The following is a 19,099-nucleotide window of genomic DNA, read 5'->3' as shown; positions in this document are numbered from 1 at the left end:
CATTAAGAGGATAAAATATCTTAAAATGTAAAATCAGTTAATCAATCTTATAATATTTCTTTAATAATCTCAGAATGAGAGATATCAGATATTCAGACGGTTTTAAGAGATCCTGTTTGCCGTGTTTTTATTTATTACTGTAAATTAATATTGGAAACACTCTTACCCACTATCTCAGCTGCTCGGATTGACAAGTCCTCAGCGGTCACTTCACCCTCCTGGTGAGTTAAGTAGGAGTCTCCACCTTTGGTCCAGAACAAAAACACGTGAATGCCCGGCCCCTGGGGCGCCTCACACTGCTCCGAGGACGCCCCTTGCCTCGTACTCTTGAAGCATCCACGTCGAGACATCCTCCGTCACTGAGGAGAGAGAGAGAGGGGCATCCAGCCTCAGTCCAGCAGCAAAATCAAGGAGCAATCAACCCATATAAACCCAGAACAGCGCTTCCGACCCACACAGAGCTCAACAGCCGACCCGCCAGTCTGCACGTATTGGTCTCCACTGGGGGGGCAGTTCAGCTGCTGGGGGGTTTGTAAGCCGACACTGGAGTAATGCTCACAGATAATAGCATCATGTTTGTTATGCAGAGTGCTTAATGGAAAGCAGAAAGCAGCATCAGATTTCCCTGTATTACGGGGTTAGCCACGCTTAAGTGAGGAAATTAACCTCTTGTGCAGTTTGGCAATAAAAAGACACTTTGACCCAATAAGAGCATTTCTGGTTACGGTCTAATGGACGAAACGGCCCGGTTAATAGCACGGCACATATACGGGCAGTCTTCAATTAGGAGAGCTTTTATTTCTCCAGGTTGTAAATTCCTGTTAGAAATACTTTATTACACAATAAATACCTCATAAACAAATACCTAATAAAGGTATTATATATATATTTATATATATTCATATGTATATATTTATCATTATATATATAGCTCCACCAAAACTAATCCAGTGAAATATAAAATGTAAAAACTTTTACACTGCTCTGCTCCAACAGTCATCAATAGTGAGTGTATAATGAGAGTGCAGTGTGTATAGTGAGTGTAGTGTGTGTATAGTGTATGTAGTGAGTGCATAATGAGTGTAAGGTGCGTGTTTATATGGCGTGTATATAACATGTGTAGTGTTTGTGTGTGTAAGTGTATAGTGTGTATATAGTGTGTGTACATATAGTGAGCGTATAGTGTGTGTACATATAGTGAGCGTATAGTGTGTGTACATATAGTGAGCGTATAGTGTGTGTACATATAGTGAGCGTATAGTGTGTGTACATATAGTGAGCGTATAGTGTGTGTACATATAGTGAGCGTATAGTGTGTGTACATATATTGAGCGTATAGTGTGTGTACATATAGTGAGCGTATAGTGTGTGTACATATAGTGAGCGTATAGTGTGTGTACATATATATATGTATATATATACACATATATATACACACACACACATATATATATATATATATATATATGTGTGTGTGTGTGTGTGCATATATATATATATATATATATATATATATATAAACTGTAGAACAATATGGACCCTCTCAACACTACAAGTCCATCTCCAGAGATCCTCATGTCCCCATGTCCCCATGTCCACTGTGCTCAACATCATTAAGACGCTTACAGCCCACGACACTGTAGCTAACCTCCCTGGACGTGGACGGAGGGAAGAACCGATAGGAGATGAGGGACTGTGGGAAAGGTGGCTAAAAGAACCTCAATCAACCTCTAAACTGTTCAAGCTGACCTGCGGACACAAGGTCCAACAGTGTCCACTCACACTGTTGAAAATTCTGAACCCAGTGTCAGAAAGCTGGGTCTCCATCAGAGGTCATGGGTCTTCCAGCCAGACAATGACCCCTAGAAATGGTCCAGTACAAAGCCAAGGTGGGGAACCGCTGTAGAGAGATCTCAGAACAGTAGTTGGAGTCTCTAGAGTTTCTCAGAATGGAGAGATAAAGAAACCCATCCAGTGATCTTCACTTCTGCAGACAGAATCACCTTGATGATGAGAGATGTTCTACAGAGAATGGTCAGGCTGGTTGGAGCTGACAGAAAGGCTACAGTAGCTCAGATAACCGCTCTGTACAGCTGTGGAGAGCAGAGAAGCAGCTCAGAATGAACAGCACCTCCAACCTTGAGGAGGATATAGAGCTACAACAGCAGGAGAACCTCATCAGGTTCAACTTCTGTCCGCCAAGAACAGAAAGCTGAGGCTGCAGTGGCTCAGCACAGGCTCTCCAACACTGGACAGCTGCAGACTGGAGAAACGTAGCCTGGTCTGATGAGTCTGGGTTTCTGCTGAGGACAGTCCAGGCTGGTGGAGGCGGTGGGGTAATGGTGTAGGGAATGTTTTCCTGACACACTTCAGACCATTAACACCAATCAGTCATCGTGTGACGGTCACAGGATGTTTGAATATCGTCGCTGACCAAAGCAGGAGTCTCTTAAACTGCTTTCATGAACATGACGAACATGCAGATCTTCTCCGTCACCAGATCTGAAACCTGCAGAACTGGACTGGGATGTGGGTGAGCATTCAGATTCAGAGCGTGACCGTGCTCTTGAACAATCTGCAGGAATTGTGTGATGTGATCATGCCCCCAGGAAACACTATCTCAAAGCCTGAGACCGGGCTGAAGGACCTCCGGTGTGCTCAGACTGCACTTCAAGCTCAGGAACAGTGCTGTGTTCACAGCGCCGCTCGCTCTCCTGCACACCAGCTGTAAGACTGCAGGCTCTCCAGGTGATTCTGGAGGTCAGGTCCTGTCTTCAGGGACTCGGCGCTGGATTGTACAGGAGCGCTCCTCCCTGCCGCTCACATATCACGAGCGATCGATGGTGGGTGAAATAAAAGCAGGCAGCTTGAACAAAATGAAAAGCTGAGCAGCTGGGAGTGTGAGAGGAGTGCATTAGCAAGCTGATTCCAGAAAAGCAGATCAATCCTGGAACTGAAGAAGCCTCCAGAACTGCCGGGATGAGGAACGCTGCTACTGCACTATGGAATTGTGGAGGAGCTGCAGCTTGTCAAATTCATGTTGACCATAAGGGGGCGCTAAGAGCATGATTTGTAATAAATAATTAATAATTTATTACCTCCTGCTCAATTACACAGTACATTCAGCACTCAACCATGACAACCTCTACACTTTCTATTTTAGACGTTCTATCATGGTTTTATCTTATCGTTTTATCTAATCAGACAGTCATCAACACATTTCACCGTTAGCTGGACTGTGTATGGAGTAAAAGTGAATACCACTCCCCAACTGTAGGGGGCGCTCAGGAGCAAAAATAACTATTCTTACATAATGCTGCTTTAACAGTGAAGGTCAGCGTTTTTCCCTTCAATTGTACAAGAGGTCCTAACGGAGTATGAGAGGGTGGAGGTAGGGAACTCGTTTAAGGGAGACTTTATGTCCTTACGCACTAATAGAATAATTTTTTTTATGTTCTATAAATATGATAAAAGCTGTTTCTTCTTTATTTGTCTTGTGAGACCTTGAGCTGAACTGAAAGGAGCTGATATGGTTATTTCGGTTAATTAGTTTTGGTAAATGAGTTAACGTTTTTTGTATATAATGCTCATTAGCATAGCTGTATGCTTTTAGAGATATTAAACACCATCACACACTTCAGCCTACCTGGACACAACAACCCAACCATGGCGGACACTCGCTCCTGTGTCCCCAGTGTCCGAAATAAGGACACTCTAGTAACCTGTGAATTGTTGGATATTGTGAACACCTGCTCTACATTAGGAACCAATCATTTGCCCTAAATAATGATAGGCTATAGACTACTACAGCTGTTTATACCTAAATAACACCAGTGAAACCAGTGACACCACCAGCAATAGCAGACGTAATCTGTAACTAGTAGAAATTCCAATTTCAGATCTTAACTATGAAATGTTTATTAGTAATAACTAGTAATTAATCTGACTACTGATGCTGTCAAGATGACACAATAATATAATTCTGACTAGTCATGTTACCACTGGCTTACTTTTATTAATTCATTTATTTATTTTTGATATTTTGTGTGTTTTGGCAACATTGTTGATGAGACAGTCCTGCCAATAAAGCCAACCTGAACTGAACTGATATCCACAATGATTAATTACTAGTAACAACTGCAATTTCAGACATTCCCACTCTGAGATTTCAATACACACACACACACACACACACACACACACACACAAAGGTTAAGGATATGTGGCCCGGCAGCATCACTAGTCAGAATGTCTTTCTAGATCTGCAGAGCTGATATTATTTCTAGTACATCTAGAACATTTCATAATTAATCTCTGAAAGAATAAAGGGGGGGTGATTCATTATGCAGATCATCTGGTATTAAGACCTGACCGTGGAGCTGGAGCTGGAGGAGCAGAGATAACACGTGGAAAGGCATCCGCACTCAAATCCACACAAAAATCACCATCAGGGTTTACTAGTATTAACAGTAGAGTTACAGCTTGTATGGAGTTTTAAGATTAAATGGTTTCCTATACTGCAGATATGAAGAATAACCATATTTATTGGTAAGGAGGTAATTGTAGAGCTCTGTAATAAGACTCATAAAGATGTAATTATAGATAAGAGAGAGGGGGATTCCGTATAAATCAATGGTAACAAATGACCAATCAATATAACATTAAGGATACGCTGGTTATATTGATCAGTCATATGTTATCATTGATTTATGCTCATGCTCATCAGCACATTAAGGATATGATGTCTGGGTAATGTGACTAATGATGACGGCTTTATTTATTAATGATATTATTACTAATGAACAGGTCAGTCATTCTGCTCTACCCGCTGTAGACCCTGGTTCTCGGCCCTACACCTACATCTACCCCTACATCTACATCTACCCCTACACTTACCCCTACACCTACCCCTACATCTACCCCTACATCTACATCTACATCTACCCCTACACTTACCCCTACACCTACCCCAACACCTACCCCAACACCTACCCCTACATCTACCCCTACATCTACATCTACCCCTACACTTACCCCTACACCTACCCCAACACCTACCCCTACATCTACACCTACATCTACCCCTACCCCTACATCTACCCCTACATCTACATCTACCCCTACACTTACCCCTACACCTACCCCAACACCTACCCCTACATCTACACCTACATCTACCCCTACACCTACCCCAACACCTACCCCTACACCTACCCCAACACCTACCCCTACATCTACACCTACATCTACCCCTACACCTACATCTACCCCTACACTTACCCCTACACCTACCCCAACACCTACCCCTACATCTACACCTACACCTACCCCAACACCTACCCCTACATCTACACCTACATCTACCCCTACACTTACCCCTACACCTACCCCTACATCTACCCCTACATCTACATCTACCCCTACCCCAACACCTACACCTACATCTACACCTACATCTACCCCTACACCTACATCTACCCCTACACTTACCCCTACACCTACCCCTACATCTACCCCTACATCTACATCTACCCCTACACTTACCCCTACACCTACCCCAACACCTACCCCTACATCTACACCTACATCTACCCCTACACCTACATCTACCCCTACACCTACCCCTACATCTACCCCTACATCTACATCTACCCCTACACTTACCCCTACACCTACCCCAACACCTACCCCTACATCTACACCTACATCTACCCCTACACCTACATCTACCCCTACACTTACCCCTACACCTACCCCTACATCTACATCTACCCCTACCCCAACACCTACACCTACATCTACACCTACATCTACCCCTACATCTACATCTACCCCTACCCCAACACCTACACCTACATCTACACCTACATCTACCCCTACCCCAACACCTACACCTACATCTACACCTACATCTACCCCTACACCTACATCTACCCCTACACTTACCCCTACATCTACCCCTACATCTACATCTACCCCTACCCCAACACCTACACCTACATCTACCCCTACATCTACCCCTACCCCTACATCTACACCTACATCTACCCCTACACCTACATCTACCCCTACACTTACCCCTACACCTACCCCTACATCTACACCTACATCTACCCCTACCCCTACATCTACACCTACATCTACCCCTACACCTACCCCTACACCTACCCCTACATCTACCCCTACACCTACATCTACCCCTACACTTACCCCTACACCTACCCCTACCCCAACACCTACCCCTACATCTACACCTACATCTACACCTACCCCTACACTTACCCCTACACCTACCCCTACCCCAACACCTACCCCTACATCTACCCCTACACCTACCCCTACATCTACACCTACACTTACCCCTACACCTACCCCTACCCCAACACCTACCCCTACATCTACACCTACATCTACCCCTACCCCTACATCTACACCTACCCCTACACTTACCCCTACACCTACCCCTACACCTACCCCTACCCCAACACCTACCCCTACATCTACCCCTACACCTACCCCAACACCTACCCCTACACCTACCCCTACATCTACCCCTACACCTACATCTACCCCTACATCTACCCCTACCCCTACATCTACCCCTACCCCTACCCCTACATCTACCCCTACACCTACATCTACCCCTACCCCTACATCTACCCCTACCCCTACATCTACCCCTACACCTATATCTACCCCTACCCCTACATCTACCCCTACCCCTACCCCTACATCTACCCCTACACCTACATCTACCCCTACCCCTACATCTACACCTACATCTACCCCTACACCTACATCTACCCCTACCCCTACATCTACATCTACCCCTACACCTACATCTACCCCTACATCTACCCCTACACCTATATCTACCCCTACCCCTACATCTACCCCTACATCTACCCCTACCCCTACCCCTACACCTACCCCTACATCTACCCCTACACCTACATCTACCCCTACATCTACACCTACATCTACCCCTACACCTACATCTACCCCTACCCCTACATCTACCCCTACCCCTACATCTACATCTACCCCTACACCTACATCTACCCCTACCCCTACCCCTACACCTACCCCTACATCTACCCCTACACCTACATCTACCCCTACATCTACACCTACATCTACCCCTACACCTACATCTACCCCTACCCCTACACCTACATCTACCCCTACCCCTACATCTACATCTACCCCTACCCCTACATCTACCCCTACCCCTACCCCTACACCTACCCCTACATCTACCCCTACACCTACATCTACCCCTACATCTACACCTACATCTACCCCTACACCTACATCTACCCCTACCCCTACACCTACATCTACCCCTACCCCTACATCTACATCTACCCCTACCCCTACACTTACCCCTACCCCTACCCCGCCACGGTCGCGTCTCTGAGGCCACTTCCGGACTCTCCCCCAGCTCGGATGAACAGCTGCGCTCTTCTCGGAAGAGGACCCCCCCCCCTCTATAACCCGCTCAGAGCTGCACTTACCATTCAGACGAGCGACTAAACACCGAACCTCAGAACTGGGCAGTGTGGACCGGTCTGGGTTCTGGTGGCGATCACATCGCCTCTCACTGTCTCTACGCGCGGAACCAGAAACACGGGACGCACACGGCGCTGTCTCCTGATCTGTATATCACACACGCGCCTGACGGCTGCAGACCACATGCCTTGTAGATCTGCGAAAATGAGAAGCGGCTTTCCGCCCTGCTGTTTGGGTACAGAGCGACTTTCAAAATAAAAGTCCCTCAAGCTGAAACACATACAACTCAGTTACAGCTCAATTACAGCTCAATTACAGCTCAATTACAGCTCAGTTACAGCTCAATTACAGCTCAATTACAGCTCAGTTACAGCTCAGTTACAGCTCAATTACAGCTCAGTTACAGCTCAGTTACAGCTCAATTACAGCTCAATTACAGCTCAATTACAGCTCAGTTACAGCTCAATTACAGCTCAATTACAGCTCAGTTACAGCTCAATTACAGCTCAGTTACAGCTCAGTTACAGCTCAGTTACAGCTCAATTACAGCTCAGTTACAGCTCAGTTACAGCTCAGTTACAGCTCAATTACAGCTCAGTTACAGCTCAATTACAGCTCAATTACAGCTTAGTTACAACTCAATTACAGCTCAGTTACAGCTCAGTTACAGCTCAGTTACAGCTCAATTACAGCTCAGTTACAGCTCAGTTACAGCTTAGTTACAACTCAATTACAGCTCAGTTACAGCTCAGTTACAGCTCAATTACAGCTCAGTTACAGCTCAATTACAGCTCAGTTACAGCTCAGTTACAACTCAATTACAGCTCAGTTACAGCTCAGTTACAGCTCAGTTACAGCTCAATTACAGCTCAGTTACAACTCAATTACAGCTCAGTTACAGCTCAGTTACAGCTCAATTACAGCTCAGTTACAGCTCAATTACAGCTCAATTACAGCTTAGTTACAACTCAATTACAGCTCAGTTACAGCTCAGTTACAGCTCAATTACAGCTCAGTTACAGCTCAGTTACAGCTCAGTTACAACTCAATTACAGCTCAGTTACAGCTCAGTTACAGCTCAGTTACAGCTCAATTACAGCTCAGTTACAGCTCAATTACAGCTCAGTTACAGCTCAGTTACAACTCAATTACAGCTCAGTTACAGCTCAGTTACAGCTCAGTTACAGCTCAATTACAGCTCAGTTACAACTCAATTACAGCTCAGTTACAGCTCAGCTACAGCTCAATTACAGCTCAGTTACAGCTCAATTACAGCTCAATTACAGCTTAGTTACAACTCAATTACAGCTCAGTTACAGCTCAGTTACAGCTCAGTTACAGCTCAATTACAGCTCAGTTACAGCTCAGTTACAGCTCAGTTACAACTCAATTACAGCTCAGTTACAGCTCAGTTACAGCTCAGTTACAGCTCAATTACAGCTCAGTTACAGCTCAATTACAGCTCAGTTACAGCTCAGTTACAACTCAATTACAGCTCAGTTACAGCTCAGTTACAGCTCAGTTACAGCTCAATTACAGCTCAGTTACAACTCAATTACAGCTCAGTTACAGCTCAGTTACAGCTCAGTTACAGCTCAGTTACAGCTCAATTACAGCTCAGTTACAGCTCAGTTACAGCTCAGTTACAGCTCAATTACAGCTCAGTTACAGCTCAATTACAGCTCAATTACAGCTCAGTTACAACTCAATTACAGCTCAGTTACAGCTCAGTTACAGCTCAGTTACAGCTCAATTACAGCTCAATTACAGCTCAGTTACAACTCAATTACAGCTCAGTTACAGCTCAGTTACAGCTCAGTTACAGCTCAATTACAGCTCAGTTACAGCTCAGTTACAGCTCAGTTACAGCTCAATTACAGCTCAGTTACAGCTCAGTTACAGCTCAGTTACAGCTCAATTACAGCTCAGTTACAGCTCAATTACAGCTCACTTACAGCTCAATTACAGCTCAATCAATCAGCTCAGTTTAATAAATATGGTTTTCCCATGTGGCCCGGCAATTAATTTTTTTTTTATTAATTGCTTCCTCAGGATGGAGGGGGGCGTTTGGATGTTTTGATGATTATTGTGTAGTTCTAATAATGAAATTTGACCTGCTCAATAAATCATTCTGTTTTTCAGTCACGCCTGGTCATATGGTCTACCAGTGGTGCTTCTGATTCCTGCTTAAACCTTCTTCCAAGTTTGGAGCACAGTCTCCACTTCACTATCTAACTGACCAGAACCAGTCGGACCTCAAGCAGATAGGCTGCTGGACGAATAATAGCGCAGCGGCCCAGTCCACAGTCCACAAGCTATCATCGCACCTCCACCCCACACAAACAGACTCTGCACCAATCTATACACAGCCACACATTCCCCACCCTCACTACATACTGTGTGTATATGTATAGTATAGTGTGTGTAATATGTGTATATGTATAGTATAGTGTGTGTAATATGTGTATATGTATAGTATAGTGTGTGTGTAATATGTGTATATGTATAGTATAGTGTGTGTAATATGTGTATATGTATAGTATAGTGTGTGTATATGTATAGTATAGTGTATGTGTAATATGTGTATATGTATAGTATAGTGTGTGTATATGTATAGTATAGTGTGTGTAATATGTGTATATGTATAGTATAGTGTGTGTGTATGTATAGTATAGTGTGTGTATATGTATAGTATAGTGTGTGTAATATGTGTATATGTATAGTATAGTGTGTGTAATATGTGTATATGTATAGTATAGTGTGTGTGTATGTATAGTATAGTGTGTGTAATGTGTGTATGTGTAATATAGTGTGTGTATATGTATAGTACAGTGTGTGTATGTGTAATATAGTGTGTGTATATGTATAGTATAGTGTGTGTATGTGTAATATAGTGTGTGTATATGTGTAGTATAGTGTGTGTATATATGTATGGTATAGTGTGTGTAATATGTTTGTATGTATAGTATAGTGTGTGTGTAATGTGTGTATGTGTAATATAGTGTGTGTATATGTATAGTACAGTGTGTGTATGTGTAATATAGTGTGTGTATATGTATAGTATAGTGTGTGTAATGTGTGTATGTATAGAATAGTGTGTGTAATGTGTGTATGTGTAATATAGTGTGTGTATATGTATAGTACAGTGTGTGTAATATAGTGTGTGTATATGTATAGTATAGTGTGTGTAATATAGTGTGTGTATATGTATAGTATAGTGTGTGTAATATATTGTGTGTATATGTATAGTATAGTGTGTATATGTATAGTATAGTGTGTGTGTATGTGTATAGTATAGTGTGTGTATATGTATAGTATAGTGTGTGTATATGTATAGTATAGTGTGTGTATGTGTATAGTATAGTGTGTGTATGTGTATAGTATAGCGTGTGTGTATGTGTATAGTATAGCGTGTGTGTATATGTATAGTATAGTGTGTGTATGTGTATAGTATAGTGTGTGTATATGTATAGTATAGCTTGTGTGTATATGTATAGTATAGTGTGTGTATATGTATAGTATAGTGTGTGTGTATGTGTATAGTATAGTGTGTGTGTATATGTATAGTATAGTGTGTGTGTATGTGTATAGTATAGTGTGTGTATATGTATAGTATAGTGTGTGTATGTGTATAGTATAGTGTGTGTATGTGTATAGTATAGTGTGTGTGTGTGTATGTGTATAGTATAGTGTGTGTATGTGTATAGTATAGTGTGTGTATGTGTATAGTATAGCGTGTGTGTATGTGTATAGTATAGTGTGTGTATGTGTATAGTATAGTGTGTGTGTATGTGTATAGTATAGCGTGTGTGTATGTGTATAGTATAGTGTGTGTATGTGTATAGTATAGCGTGTGTGTATGTGTATAGTATAGTGTGTGTATGTGTATAGTATAGTGTGTGTGTATGTGTATAGTATAGTGTGTGTGTATGTGTATAGTATAGCGTGTGTGTATGTGTATAGTATAGCGTGTGTGTATGTGTATAGTATAGTGTGTGTATGTGTATAGTATAGTGTGTGTATGTGTATAGTATAGTGTGTGTGTATGTGTATAGTATAGCGTGTGTGTATGTGTATAGTATAGCGTGTGTGTATGTGTATAGTATAGTGTGTGTATGTGTATAGTATAGTGTGTGTGTATGTGTATAGTATAGTGTGTGTGTATGTGTATAGTATAGCGTGTGTGTATGTGTATAGTATAGCGTGTGTATGTGTATAGTATAGTGTGTGTATGTGTATAGTATAGCGTGTGTGTATGTGTATAGTATAGTGTGTGTATGTGTATAGTATAGTGTGTGTGTATGTGTATAGTATAGTGTGTGTGTATGTGTATAGTATAGCGTGTGTGTATGTGTATAGTATAGCGTGTGTATGTGTATAGTATAGTGTGTGTATGTGTATAGTATAGTGTGTGTATGTGTATAGTATAGTGTGTGTGTATGTGTATAGTATAGCGTGTGTGTATGTGTATAGTATAGCGTGTGTATGTGTATAGTATAGCGTGTGTGTATGTGTATAGTATAGCGTGTGTATGTGTATAGTATAGTGTGTGTGTATGTGTATAGTATAGCGTGTGTATGTGTATAGTATAGTGTGTGTGTATGTGTATAGTATAGCGTGTGTGTATGTGTATAGTATAGCGTGTGTATGTGTATAGTATAGCGTGTGTGTATGTGTATAGTATAGCGTGTGTATGTGTATAGTATAGTGTGTGTGTATGTGTATAGTATAGTGTGTGTATGTGTATAGTATAGTGTGTGTATGTGTATAGTATAGCGTGTGTGTATGTGTATAGTATAGTGTGTGTATGTGTATAGTATAGTGTGTGTGTATGTGTATAGTATAGCGTGTGTGTATGTGTATAGTATAGTGTGTGTATGTGTATAGTATAGTGTGTGTGTATGTGTATAGTATAGTGTGTGTATGTCATGCTGGCTAGGCGAGACAAGGGGACACTCGCAGGGACAGAGTCTTTAATGGTCTTTAATGATGAAATCAAACAAACAAACAACAAAACGAGGCAGCAAAGTACAGGGTCCAAAAACCGGAAACTGGGGCTGAACCTGGGAAGACCACCTGAGGCTGGAGAGTAGAACTCAAAGAAACCAGAGAAACTAGAAAAACTAAACCTCACCACTAAACCGCGCTCACCAGGCGCTAATAAACTCACTGGACTAGAGGGCCAGGGAACCGGACACCAAAACCCAGTGGCGACCAGCCGGTGACCCGGACAGCGAACTCCTTCTGAATGTGAACCCGCTCCGATAGAGCATCCACTACCTACACCTGTAGACTCTCCTAGAAGTCTCCTGAACGTGAAGCCGACCTCACAGCTGGGCCTCGCAGGCGTCTGCGTCTGCTCCCTCTGTACCCCAGCCCTCAGGCGAACCGAAGCAGAGGTAAACAGAAAGCATGGCGTCTTACTACGACCGCTGTCAACATAAAAGTCCTTAATGAGAAAAACCAACAGGAGGAGCAGAAAGTACAAGAACATAGAAATCAACCCAACATCGACTGAAAAGCCCCAAGGAGCCTGTGGACCGCGGCCTGACCGCTGGGCTGACAGTGTAATATGTTTGTATGTATAGTATAGTGTGTGTGTATTTGTATATGTATAGTGTGTGTATATATATAGTATAGTGTGTGTATATATATAGTATAGTGTGTGTATATGTATAGTATAGTGTGTGTAATGTGTGTATATGTATAGTGTGTGTATATATATAGTATAGTGTGTGTAATATGTGTATATGTATAGTATAGTGTGTGTAATGTGTGTATATGTATAGTGTGTGTATATGTATAGTATAGTGTGTGTAATATGTGTATATGTATAGTATAGTGTGTGTATGTATAGTATAGTGTGTATAATATGTGTATATGTATAGTATAGTGTGTGTAATGTGTGTGTATATGTATAGTGTGTGTATATGTATAGTATAGTGTGTGTAATATGTGTATATGTATAGTATAGTGTGTGTAATGTGTGTGTATATGTATAGTGTGTGTATATGTATAGTATAGTGTGTGTAATATGTGTATATGTATAGTATAGTGTGTATATGTATAGTATAGTGTGTGTAATATGTGTATATGTATAGTATAGTGTGTGTAATGTGTGTATATGTATAGTGTGTATATATGTATAGTATAGTGTGTGTAATGTGTGTATATGTATAGTGTGTATATATGTATAGTACAGTGTGTGTAATGTGTGTATATGTATAGTATAGTGTGTGTAATGTGTGTATATGTATAGTGTGTATATATGTATAGTATAGTGTGTGTAATGTGTGTATATGTATAGTGTGTGTATTGTAGAAAAATGTCTACATAGTGTTGCCCGTACCCCACCCCTCTTCCGGGGCGCAACACCTTGCGTGTTCGTTTTGTGGAAAGAGTCGCAGACGAGTGGAGTGAAGTTAGAAGCAAACCAAAGTATTTATTTAAGAATGCTGGATCCAGGAGAACAAATACATTAAAGACAGTGTATCAACCATCCCAAAGCAAAGTTCTGACCCCGTTCTCATCTGACTCCACGTTTATACCCCAAATGACGTGAAACCTGCCGATGAGGCGTTTCTACAGATTAGTCTATGTGAATATGCAAGATGGCACATGTTAGTACTCAGATTCACGTGTCTGACTCCACCATCATGCTTGACCTTGACTATGTTTTGTATTTTCTCAAAGCTGGACAGTGCAGCATTCTCTATGTGTGTGCGAGGCAGCTGCAGGTTAGGGAGTTACCCACACAGAGAGAAGGCCGCTCCGTCCGACCCTATCAGCATCCCCTCCATATCACTTCAGTTCAAACAAAGTACACCAGTCCCAATTGGGGCCAACACGATGATTCATGACAGTGACTTCAGACACATGGAGTGGCCTCACTTGTCATGCTGATGTATAGTTTTAATAACGCAAATGTCTTTAAGCGTGAATCACCCGCCTTTACCATAGAACTCCATATGTTACATGTTAATGTGTCTCAGGAGGCCATGTCATGTGAGTTAGTAGGCCATACAATGTAATAAGGTTATAATATGTCTTACAAGGTTTCACACAATGATTATGTAGTTGTTAATACTAAGTTGAGTAATCATTATTTAAGGATAATTTGTCAACAAACACAAGGTATAATAAACATTTTACTACAACAGTATATGTATAGTATAGTGTGTGTAATATGTGTATATGTATAGTATAGTGTGTGTATATGTATAGTATAGTGTGTGTAATATGTGTATATGTATAGTATAGTGTGTGTATATGTATAGTATAGTGTGTGTAATATGTGTATATGTATAGTATAGTGTGTGTAATATGTGTATATGTATAGTATAGTGTGTGTAATATGTGTATATGTATAGTATAGTGTGTGTGTAATATGTGTGTGTATGTGAGGGACAGTGAATGACGATGCACCTACGTTTTTTACTCACCTTTACACCTGTGCAATGTGACGTGATAATAAACCTGACTTGATTTGATTTGATTTGGTTTGATTTGATTTGATCAATGACTACCTCCAGAGTTATCGACCACAAACTACACATGCACTGATTGCACCTAAAAGTAGTAACAGACACCCGATTCTGTCCAAATACGCCATCCTCCTGACCCGTAACCCAGTGCAGGAAAGCAGTCACAGTTGCTGAGAAGTGTTTGGAGGGATATGAAGATGAGGCTGGTCTTGGGATTAGCCCAGGCGGCTCAGCCTATGGCAGAGGGAGAGTCCACCCAGTAGTACACTGTGCATGAAGGCTGGTGTGGCCTAGATAATATGATCAGCAGCATCTCCAACACAAAAGGCCTCTCACAGAAACCCTGGTTTATTATATGTATTATTATATTATTAAATGTGCCGATTAATGAACTTCAACAAATGACACAATACCTTTTTTCTTTGTTATAAAGGTTTTGGTAATAACGTCCCAAAGAGTCTCTCTGACTCTGATCCAGTATTTCTGCTGATTTTCAGCCCAATACTGACACTAACTGATACCCAGGTAACAGCGTACACCTATTATACATTAGAATTATGGTCATATTTAATGATTATGTCCAAATATAGAATCATTAAAATTATTAGTAGGATCATATTAATAATTCAGTAGAATATTAATATTTGATACATTTTTCAAATTCAAGCTGTTGTGATGATGTGATATTATGTAATGTAATTATAGATATCACTGTTCTGAACTGATGAAATATGTAGTGATGGCTGGACATGGTGGGTCTCTGTTAAAGCTGCAGAGGTTTAGTGTGTACCTGTTTAGGTTGATTACAGTGCGTTTGCTGGCTGTATGAGGCTGCTGGGATTTTTAGCTGTTCCCCGAATCCAACACTGCAGGGCTTACTGAGGGCTTCTGGGGTAAGAAGTACTGAGCATAAGGGTTCTCAGGACTGGGGTAAAAACACTGGGAGCTCTGTAGCATGCAGATCCACATGGTTGCCAGATCAGGCAGAATCCAGGCAGGAGCCTCTGTCAAACCCCCAGAAAAAAACAAGCTGCAGAGAGGCTGAATGCTCAGGAGGGGGCGCCACCAGCAAACAACGGCTTGTAAAGGTGAAATGGTGAGAAGGCTTTAAGGTTGGTCTGTGTCTACATCTTTTAGTTTTACTTTTATTTTATTTATTTTTTTTATTTCTATATGTTACAGGAGCAGCAAAGCACTGTTTAGATCAATGCTTCAGATTTATTATCTGAAATACTCTTATTATGTAGTGTGAAAAGAAGAGAGACAGTAATCAGAAACACAAACAGATCTATAGATCTGACAGAAACAGATCTATAAACAAATAAAGATTATAAGAGCGCGCTGGGCAAAGAGGATTATTAAAAATAATATAATCAAATAAATAAATACATACATATAAAAGCAAATGTATGGTGATGTAACAGAGATGTAAACAGTAACTTTGGTCTTTTACTGGGTTTCTTTGGTAAATGTAAAACAATTAAATGAACAATTAAACTGAAATGGAATAATATCACTAATAATCATATTAAAATTATTCACCATAGATAGTCGTTCTTTTACATTTATAAAGGGTTTACCTTAAAGAATCCTGAGTGGTCAGCCAACACAGTTATGATGGTCATGCTGGTCAGTCACTTTGGCCATGCTGTTCGACCATGCTGTCATGACGGTCATCCAGGACAAAAACCTTGGTTAGGCAGCTTGGTCATAAACAGCCATCCCGGTCAAGCACCTTGCTAATGCTAAACGACTAGTGTGGTCAAACTGCTCAGGCAACATGGTCATACTGGTTGACAAATTGGGTCAGGTTGGGCATACTGGTAGACCAGCAAAACCATCAAACTCCAACAGAAACACACTCTATAAAGAGCAAAGCTGGTCAGCCAGACTCACCAGTTTAAGATGGCCAGACTGATTTTTTTCATTATTAAATCATGAGGTGCCCCAGCCAGCATGCTAATGTGGGGTTCCAGGTGGGCATGGGCTCTGAGTGGGTGGGTATATGCTTTGTTAGCACAGGACACAGTTGGGCTTCCCAGATGGGTTCCACTGTTACAGCCCACCCTCATCTCACACATCAGGCCTGTATGCAGTCTACAACCAGATGAGGCCCATGCTTAACCCCTCTAGTCTCCTCACTGACTCACCCTGGTGGGCATTCATATGTGGGGCCAGCGTGGACCCGAGGACAAAACCTTCTTCCAAAACAGCTCTGACCATTGAGGCATGGCCTACAAAAGAACTCTGAAGGTGTCCTGTGGTACCAAGACTAACATTAGCAGCAGATCCTTTAAGTCCTGTAAGTTGTGAGGTGGGACCTCCATGAATCCCCATGACCCTGTCTCCAGTTTAACAGTTGTCTGTCCTTGGAGCACTTTTGGTAGGTACTGTCCACTGCATACTGAGAGAGAACACCCCACAAGACCTGCTTGCTGATGTTCTGGAGATGTTCTGACCCAGTCATTATCTAGAACATCACAGTTTGGTTCTGGTCTTCTGGCTTCGTGTCTCAGGTTCAAGAACTGACTGTTCCCTCACTGAGTAATATGTAGATCCACCCCTCGACAGACAGACAGGAGACACTGGACCCAGATCAGCAGTGCTATTGAATGTTTTAGTTCAAAGCTCTGCTGTTGTTTGTGTGACTGATCTTTCTTCATCACCTCAGACCACGTCCTGTAACGAGCTTTTCAGACTGCTGTGAGACACAGCAGCGAGTGTAGTGTGCTTTCTGTCCACTTGGGCCTGGTCACTTCCTCGTGCCATTTTCAGTTTTGTACTCACAAAAGGATAACCTGTAAAAGTTCAGCTCATCCAACATTTCTTCTGGAATCAAGCTTCTGAACAATAGAGACAGTTACTCCTACAAAAACAGGATGTTCAGGACTCTCAGGACTCTTAGATAAGGGTTGCAGGTCCAGGGGTTCGCGGACACAGGGAATTGTAGTACACTGAGATGCTGGAGCTGTCGTCTCGCTGCTTGCAGGCGATCTCTCAGGTTTGTGGATGGTGGAGCAGATGGACGCTAGAGTTTCAGGGAGCTCCCATGTCCGTGTTACCTTCTGGTTCTCTCCTTTTAATTAGACTGTTATAGTCAGACCTGCCGGAGTCAGAACTATTTCTATCACTTTACCTTCTCAGAGTTAATGACTGCCCACCTATCCATCCTGACCCGATCTGCCTGACAACTACATTATAATTTACATAGACTCTCTGCTACTATTATCATTATTACCACCATTACCCATCATTCCTCTCATTCCTCTGACCATCGCTACTATCATTACATTAGTTATATTATACTATGATGATATAAGATAAGATAATCCTTTATTAGTCCCGCAGTGGGGAAATTCACAGTGTAGCAGCAGAAAGAGTTTGTTTGTTTGTGTTTGTGCATTTGCACATCTGTGTCAGCAATGGGTGGAACATAAAGTAGCTAAATGCATTTATCAGAAGGGGTGTCCACAAACATTTGGACATATAGCGTAAGTTAGCATGGCTGACCATTAACTAGAGCTGGTACAGACCAGTATTAGTGGTCTAAGAATACTGAGGTCTCATTAGCAATGTCAGCTTATTTTAAAAGGAAAACTCTGACTCTGAAAACTCTGAAAAGAAGAAGTGAGACCCTTCACTCAGTGTAATCTATTTAAAGGAGCAGAATTCAACACTGACCTATTGCTACATCTGTGTAGACATGCCTGCCCACATTCAGGGCCAGGCTGCAGCAGCCTAGAGCAAAGGTCACCAGTCTTATCTGCATGGAGCTGATGTGATGACAACAGAAGCTCCCACATATACACAATCAGCCATAACATTAAAACCATCAGTCTAATATTAAGTAGCTCCTTGAGCTGATAAAACAGATCTGACCCGTTGGGGCATGGACTCAACATGGACTCTGAAGGTGTCTGAGACTGACGTTAGCACTCACCTGTCAGTGGTTTTATTGTTATGGCTGATTAGAGTAACTAAGTGTTGGCAGATCGAGACTTCGGCTGATTGAACACGCTGAATCCGGCTGTGTGTGAGTAAGACTGGGACCTGGGAGCTTTTTCTGGTTTTGAAATTTAGGAAATTTAGACAACCCTGTCTGA

At 41.9% G+C, this 19,099-nt stretch overlaps 1 protein-coding gene across 1 annotated transcript in view; it reads right to left on the bottom strand.

Annotated features, from left to right (window-relative positions):
* The window catches only part of tyk2 (tyrosine kinase 2), a 30,295-nt gene extending 22,653 nt beyond the window's left edge, over positions 1 to 7,642 (bottom strand). The window contains exons 1-2 of the mRNA XM_072676533.1: positions 7,518 to 7,642; positions 167 to 359 (exon numbers count right to left, since the gene is read on the bottom strand). Of these exons, the coding sequence (XP_072532634.1) occupies positions 167 to 350 (184 nt within the window). The 5' untranslated portion in view covers positions 351 to 359; positions 7,518 to 7,642. The remainder of the gene's footprint in view (positions 1 to 166; positions 360 to 7,517) is intronic.
* Between the last annotated feature and the right edge of the window lie 11,457 nt (positions 7,643 to 19,099).

The sequence above is a fragment of the Salminus brasiliensis genome, chromosome 3, assembly GCF_030463535.1.
Source record: "Salminus brasiliensis chromosome 3, fSalBra1.hap2, whole genome shotgun sequence".
Lineage (NCBI taxonomy): Eukaryota > Metazoa > Chordata > Actinopteri > Characiformes > Bryconidae > Salminus > Salminus brasiliensis.
This window is presented reverse-complemented; position numbering and strand designations above follow the sequence as displayed.